Genomic DNA, 8,421 nt, shown 5'->3' with positions numbered 1-8,421 from the left:
GTGTGTGTGTGTGTGTGTGTGTGTGTGTGTGTGTGTGTGTGTGTGTGTGTTGCGCGTGTGCGTGGACGCACGCGAGTGTGAAAATAAATAAATAAATAAATAATATATATATATATAATTTTTATATATAATTGCATAAATCTGTTTTAGTGCCCGACTATAAGCTAGTGGTGCCGCGCAGTCGAAACTGCGTTGAGGGAGCAGACGAATATCCGGACCAACTCTTCTACACGCTAGACGGATTCGAAAACAGCGACCCGTTCCATTTGACATTGTACAAAACTGGAGAGATCGCGTCGCCCGAGCTGCTGGTCGTTACGCGCGATGCGAATGACAACGCGACTACGATTCAACATGTCCGACCAGATCACTGCCATTACCTAGGCAACGTGACGTCACATGCAAACAGCGTCGCCGCGATGAGCAGTTGCGATGGACTGGTAGGCATGCCGCGAGTTGGATCACGAATAGCCTTCTGTATATTTCTGTATCTTAACATCTTTATATTGCCCTCATATGCGCTCTGCTCACCAGTTTTATTATTGTTCAGCATCTCATCTTGCACTCATAGCGGGTATTAATATGTGCGCCATACACAGGCAAGCTCGGCGAATGTACCTCGCGTCTTATCCTCTGGCGTATATATCTTAATAGGTATTATACACGTAATGCATGCGTGAATATTCTCGCAGCTGCGCCTGGAATTCGTGCATCCTAGCGGCGTGTTATGCTTTGCCAAACAGGCGCGTCATCGTAAAACCCACAAACGATGCGAAACATCAACCTTGCTGAAGTCAGCTGCAGGCGCTACGTCAATCTCCACATGTTTAGGGCTGAGATCGGCCGATGTTCGCACGATCGCATGCAATTTATAACGTTAACACATTTACAATTTCTAGACTGGCATCATTGCAACGCCGAAAAAACATTTCATGCTACATCCCGTACCGAGAGATGTTTTTAAGCGCCACAAGAGGTCGCTAGATGGAACTATCGCAGACGAAACGCATTTCCTTTACGAAGTCAACCCTAACGACATTAATTGCCCTGTCAGTAAGTACATAACAGTCAGTATACGTCTCCAAACCATTTTTTCATTTCTGCCCACTTTAGAGGTGAACGCATACATAATCCACAGTGTTAAGAAAATCACTTTTAATTGCTTCTCGTTTGGGGAATCGTTAAAGATTTTTGAAGCCGATGTAATGCAAGCGCGAAAAAGGATCGTGGTTTGTGACGTCAGTGATTCACGTGTTGCAGACGAGCGGCTGTACGAGCAGGGTATACTGAGAATTCAAGAGCTCGAAGCCGACTTCAACGCGAGATCAAAACGGCAGACTGCGCAGCAGAAGAAGGACAAAGTCGTCGAGCTCGCGATATTCTACGATCACGCCATCTATGAAGCCACGAAGAAAGAAAACGACGAGAACGACATGGAAATCCTCAATTACGTGCTAGCGACTATTAACGGGGTAATCTCACTACTGTCACTCTCGCTATATGCGACGTAATCAAACTGAGCACGGACACACACACACGCACACGCACACGCACACGCACACGCACACGCACACGTCACACGACACACACACACACACACACACACACACACACACACACACACACACACACACACAGCACGCACCACGCACACACCACACAGCTATTATATCATACTACATAATATATTATATATATATATATCCGAATCACGACGTTACGTCGCCTCAGTTATATTTTGAACAATTGATTCGCGACGTTTTGTAAATATATTGGGTATGTCGGTGTGTTTCATTGAAAGTGAAACTATTTAATGGAAGCCGTTGAAATTGACTCGGTAATCAGTCTCCGTAGTCTAAATTAAACTAAATTCTCTCAAGCCAAAATCAAATCAAGTGCGAATTGCATTACATCCGGTTTTAGTGCAAACCATCGAAATGTCTTATGATTAGAACACAGAGGCGTAATAATTTAATTTAATCTACTAGGATATATAACTAATTTTCGAGTTTAGAAAATAAAAGACGCATATCGGAGAATCGATGCATTTAATAAAGGAAGCTTTAGACAGGTCTGTCTCGACTATTGCCGATTGAGATATTGCCGCACAAAAGAATGACGTAACTTGATTAGCGATTCTAGCTGGAGGTCCAGGCTTTTATTTTATAATTAATTATGGGTTGTGTTTTTGACAGATCAACCTTCTCTATCATCAGCGCTCACTCGGTGACGTCGCCGTCACTTTCAAACTCGTGAGACTGGAGATCATGAAAGCTCCGACGGTAACTATGTGTATAGATGACAGTAGATAGCTGAACGAGCTCGTGGCGGAGAGATCACAGACTCACGCGTGTACACACGCAGACGAGCGCCCGCCCACACGCCACACGCACACGCACACACGCTCGCAAAATACACACACATCATGACATGCGTGCACACAGACCACACACCACACACGAGTGTACGTACATAAACACACAAATGCATGCGCGGTATGCGCGTACGTATACTAGACATTATTTACTACACACGCACACGCGTACGCACGCAGGCATGACATTATTAATTGACCATCAAATGATGCGTGTTCTGACTAGCGTATACAGCACTCTGAGCTCTAGCGTATACATAAGAAATTCCAGTCTGCACTTCAGACACGCACGTCACTTTAATCGTCTAATACATGCAGTTGCATCAAACTCGAAAGGATTTCATGCAAAGTCCAAAACCAGTTTTCTTGCGGTGGAATCTCATTTGCGACACTGTCGTATACGTATATATATATATATATATATGAAGATAATAAAGTTTGAGAGGTTTGCGAGCATGACGCAGTAAAACATTGTGTTGTGTCAGCAAATACTCTTTGCGTGTCGACAAAAGTAGGCGAACATATCATGCATGTGTTTACACGCGCATGCACGCACGCATCCCCACACACATCACACGCGCTTGCACGCACGCATCCCCACACACACCACACGCGCATGCACGCACGCATCCCCCACACACACCACACACACCACACACACCACACACACCACACGCGCATGCACGCACACATCCCCACACACACCACATGCGCATGCATGCACGCATTCCCACGCGCACCACACGCTCACCAACGCACGCACAAGCTGCATCCCCACAGCAGCACCACACGCTTCACAGCACGCACGGCATCCCCCCACACACCACACGCGCAGCACGCACGCATCCCACAACACACCAACACGCGGCATGCACGCACGCATTCGACACAACACCACACGCGCCGACGCATCCCACACACACCAGCATCGCGCATGCACGGCACGCATCGCCCACAACAGCGACCGACACGCGCCATGCACGCACAGCGATCCGCCACAGCACCCCTCACGCGCACGCAAGTCCACACACACACGCACATTACGCGCACGGGCAATCCCCACAACAACCACAACGCGCCATCGCGATCCCAACACACACCACAACCCGCGCGGCATGCACGCAAACGCATTCCCGACCAACACCACACGCGGGCATGCACGCACGCATTCTCCCACATTATTCTTCATTTCCGCCGTTTTTTTTCGTCGTCTTTTACTTTGCTTTTCCCCACCATCTAACCACTTTTATCTTTCGGCGTTCTTAATTTATCCGCATCATCAACTAACACTTACTACATTTATTCTCTTCTGTCGTTGCTGAAGCCTGTGGGCTGACATGCGCGGAATTTGGTCAACGCACGTGGTGGGATTTTTGCTGTGGCAGTGCATCCGCTGTTTGGCGGATCTAATCCACGAGCGCATAGCTTCCGTCTCTCCCATTATTGCCCACCTCAATTTTCTATCACCACCGAACTTTACTCTTTTTCTATTTGTTTTATCTGTTTGTTTTTAGTCCGCGGACTTTTGAGGCATTGCGCCCTCTACGTCACACCATCATGTGCACATCTCACACTGCGCACACACCCCAAACTACGACGCAGATCACGTGGTTTCTCGCACTTTGCATCCCCACACCAGCACCACACGCGCATGCACGCCACCTGCATTCCCCCATTTCTATCTTATACGCGAGCAGCGCCGCTACGCATCCCACACACCCGCTTGACTATGCGTCGCACTGCATTCCCAGCGCTGACAGTCTATTGTTTGTGGTTCTGTGCTTTGCATGTGTGTGCTCTGATGCATGATTTGGTGGTGTTTGATCATCGAGCACAGCTACTTTGCCTGACATAGTGCGATCATGGCACTGCTTCCGCTGGCATGTGTGCTGCGTCTCCCGCTCTCGCCGCCCACCTAGAACCCCACCACTTCGCATCGGTGCTGGAGCCTCTCCTGCACATTCCCAGCCGCCCACATTGTTGCAGTGTCTGCTTGCCTGCCTTTGCAAATGTGCCTTGCTGTGCTTTGGCTCTTTTTGGCCACTACGCGCTGGACCGCATCCGTATGAGGCCCACACACATGGCCCTCGGTGTGTTTGGGCTGTTTGTTGTTTCCTCGGTAGTTTCGTGCTGCCTTGTCTGTTGGTTGTGGTTGCCCTCTGTTGTTTTTATTGTGTTTTATCTGCTGATGTCTTTGCTCTGCTTCGCCTTCGGTATGGGTTTCTTTTCTTTCCTGTTCCTTGGTGTCTCCCACAGTTCCTCACACAAACCCAGCTAGCAATCGCGACCAGGCATCTCCCGTATCTACACAGTCGCGAGCGAGCGTCAGTGGTCGATTGCGTGTTTGTATCTTGCATGCCTCACGACTAGTTTTTGGCTGGTTGTTGCTGGCTCACTAGGTTTGGGGTCGTTTTTTCTTGATTGGGGTCGATGGTACACGGGGCTCGCCACTGTAATGCATCTGAGTTGGCCCGACACGGGGGGTGGGGGGTTATTTTATTTACTCACGATTTGATGTTGGGGGGGGTGTGGTGTAGGTGGGGGGGCAGGCGCGACGCGCGACGGGGCGTGATTGTGGGGCCATTTGGTCCGTCACGAAGCCCGTAGGGTTTGCTTTGTGGGGTGGTGATTTTTCCCATTTTGTTGGGGGGGCTGGGGGGTTGTTTGGGTGGTAGCTGAGTGTGGTGCTCGACTTGCTCAGTATCGGGTTCTGGGTGTTTGTCTTGTGGCGTCATGCCCATGTGCTGTGTCGCGGATTGCTGCGCCGAGTTGCAACTGCCCAGGGTTTTGTCTAACACGTCCCCATCATCATCGGCGTGTTTTTGTCAACCACACGCGCACGGCATCACACACAGCGGGTGTATTTTGCACGATTGTGGTTTTCGTGTTCGGGCTTTGTGTTCTTATGCGTTGCTCTAATCACATGGCGCCAGGGCTACGCCTCACATTCCTTCACACACACCACAGTGCGGGTTGATCGGTCTGGTCGGGCTGTTGTCGTTGCCGACGGCCGCATTTGCCACGCATGTGTCTTTGCAATCCGCCCAGCTAGTCGCAGTTCGTGGCCTAATGTTGTTGTGGTTGCTGCGTGGATTGCGCGCACGTTTGCAGCCCGCATCAACTATCATCCTACACGCAGGCATAGCACGCACGCATGTTTTTGGGGGTTTCCGAATCACAACTCGCATATATCTATGTGGTCTCTCGGACGCATCCCACACCACACTACATGCGCACGTCATTACGCATCGCACCATCACTTTTGTCCGACTTTGTCATGCCGCGTGCTTAGCTATCTGCGCTATCTGGTCATCCTACACTACAGTGTTTCGGGGTGGTTTGTGGCGTGTGTCGTTTGGTGGTGGGTTTGTGTGCTTGAGTTTTGGTGTTTCTTGATATGGTTTTGGGGCGATGTTTGTTTTTGTTCTGTGGCTTGTTGTGTGTCTTCACTATCTCGCTATGTTCACCCGATTGCGTTCACTGCAATTCCGCCATCATTCACACGCTTACATGCACACGGCTACAGCCTGCCGCGGACGCATTTCCCAGAACACACGATGTTTCGATTTGTTGCTTTGGGTGGTGGTTTTTTACTTGTTGATGTTTGTTATCACGCACATTCGCATGTCACGGCATCAGCATTTTCGTCCTTGTGCTGACATTCAACGACACGGTGTACACGTGGGTTGACTGTGTGTTGTGTTGTGTGGAGTGATGTTTGCTCCGCACGTCATAGCCTAGGGTCTACATCACCATCACGCTGCAATGCACGCCACGGCATCCCCACAAGAAGCATGTTGCTTGTTGTGGTGTTTTGTTTTTTACTTGTGTTTTCTACGTGGTGTTTTGATGTGTTTGCTGATTGTGGTGTTGGGTTGTGAGTTGTGGTCGTGTTATATTGCTGGTGTGGTGGGTGTCGTGGCATGTGTTGAGGACTGGTTTGATTTATAGTGGGGTTTTATGTGTTATGGTGTATTATTCGTTTTTCATTGGTGTCGTTGTCTTTTCTGTGATATTGTATGTAGTGGGTTATATTTTTTTTGGTGCGTTTCCACGATTTTTTAGTAGGTGCACGTGCCTCTACCACAGGGTGGTTTTTGGCGGTTGTGGGCTGTCGTCACTTGGCAATGTTCCGCCACAGCATCACACCACCTACAATGCGGCGGCTGCACGCAGGGGCGTCTATGGCGGGTTTTGTGGGTTCGTCCATCCGCCACACAACACCAGCGACCGCGCTCAGCGGCCGAGTCCCGACCACACGAGCAGCACGCTGCATTGCACGCAGTGCGATAGGCCCTAGGTGCGACATTGATGGGAGTGGGGGGGCTGGGTCGTGATGGGGCGGCGTTGGTGGTGGGTGTGGGGGAGCATCTGGTGGGTTGTGTGTTTCTGGGTGTCGGGGCGGTTGCTGTGGGGGGGTGTTGGGGGGGTGGGTGGGGTGTTTGGGTTCCACACCAGCACAGCTCGCACATGGTGGGGGTTGCGGGGGGTTGGGGGGAGGGGCGGGTGTGCGGTTATGTGGACGCGCAACGGCGATTCCACAGCGAACACAGCCAGCGAGGTTCACAGTAGTGTGGAGTGGGGGTTGTTGTGCGGGTGGTTGCGGTGCGGGGTTTGGTTGGGGTTCGTGGGGCGTGGTGTGTGGGGGGGGGGTGGGTTCTCTACGATCGCGCACGTGCCCCACACGACAGGGTGTGTTGAGTGTTGCGGCTGTTGTTTTAAGGGGGTGGGCGGTGTGGCGTGGGGCGCGACAGAGAGCATGCGCACGGCTATCTCACTACACAGCAGCACTTTGGGACGATTTCGCAGGAGTGTACGTTGTTGTGGGGGGGTGCACGAGCATGACCCGTGGCTGCCGGTGGACTACACAGTGTGTGGTGGGGGGGTGGTTCGTGGCACGGCTGACTATCGGTGTTGTGGGCGTTGTGGCGGTGAGGAGGGGGGTGAGTGGGGTAGGTGCGTTGGGCGCGGTGAGGGCAGCGCACGGTTCAATACCTAGCACACACGAGATTTGCGCACGTGAGGGTAGCCTGTGTTTGGGATTGGGGGTTGGGTGCTGTGGGGGCGGCGGACGGCGCGTAAGTGGTGGGGGTTGGTCGCGCTACGTTGGCAACTGATGCCGCAGCGCGACAGCACGCTAATGCGTTTGTTTGCCGTCACGCATTAGTTTCGTCGCACTATCGAACGACGCTCATGAGTAACATTGTGCGCAACTGTGTGTGCATCCGATGCAGTCGATCACCTAGTGATGTGTGTGTGTTTCGGTGTGTGTCTGACGTGCTGTAGTGTGGGTGTGCTCTCCACTGAGCACTACCACTGATGCGCTGCGGGCGTGATCGCCTGTGTGCTGCGCTGTGCACTACTACGCATCCGTGACTACGCCGTGTCACTGACTGAATGGTGCCCACCACATGCCGTACCATATGGCCGACGCCATGTGGTGTGTGCGCATGGTCAAGCTATCGCGACACTCACACGGTGTGGTCGTGTGGTGGGTGGTGTGTGTGGTTGTGTGTTGTGTGTGTGTGTGTGTGTGTGTGTGGGTGTGTGTGTGTTGGTGGGGTTGGAGCGTGTGTGTTTGCGTGTGGTGATGTGTTTGTGGTGTGGTGTGTTTCTGTGGTGTGGGGGTGTGCGTGCTGGTGCGTGTGGTGTTGGAGTGTGTGTGGTTGTTATTGGTGTGCGGCTGCCCGTGGTTGTGTGGGTGTGGGCCGTGGCGGGCTGGGACCGCGTGCGCCTTGTATTTTGGTAGCGCTGTTTCGTGTCGGTAGGGTGTGGGTGGGGTACTAGTCTGCGTCGTCTTTGGATTATGAGTGGGGGGCCTGCTGTGTGGGGCCGTTGTGGGGGTGATGTGGGGCTGGGATGTCGGTGACCGGAGGGCCGTGCGGCCACACAGAGCAACCACACGCGCATGCGACGCAGTGTGGGGTTGGCGTGGCTGGCCGCATCCCCACACACGAGCACATGCGCGAGTGCACGCACGCGATGGCGCGCCCCAGCGTAGCAAGGCGTGGGTTGGTTGGGGGGTGGGGTTACGTTCGTGGGTCTGG

At 52.3% G+C, this 8,421-nt stretch overlaps 1 protein-coding gene across 1 annotated transcript in view; it reads left to right on the top strand.

Moving 5' to 3' along the window:
- LOC106806289 (A disintegrin and metalloproteinase with thrombospondin motifs 16-like) overlaps positions 1–8,421 on the top strand; it is a 57,829-nt gene that overhangs the window by 20,114 nt on the left and 29,294 nt on the right. Inside the window, exons 3-6 of the mRNA XM_014808174.1 lie at positions 151–440; positions 900–1,053; positions 1,261–1,472; positions 2,196–2,282. Of these exons, the coding sequence (XP_014663660.1) occupies positions 151–440; positions 900–1,053; positions 1,261–1,472; positions 2,196–2,282 (743 nt within the window). The remainder of the gene's footprint in view (positions 1–150; positions 441–899; positions 1,054–1,260; positions 1,473–2,195; positions 2,283–8,421) is intronic.

This window comes from Priapulus caudatus, unplaced genomic scaffold, assembly GCF_000485595.1.
Source record: "Priapulus caudatus unplaced genomic scaffold, Priapulus_caudatus-5.0.1 Scaffold152, whole genome shotgun sequence".
NCBI classification, from domain to species: domain Eukaryota; kingdom Metazoa; phylum Priapulida; class Priapulimorpha; order Priapulimorphida; family Priapulidae; genus Priapulus; species Priapulus caudatus.
This window is presented reverse-complemented; position numbering and strand designations above follow the sequence as displayed.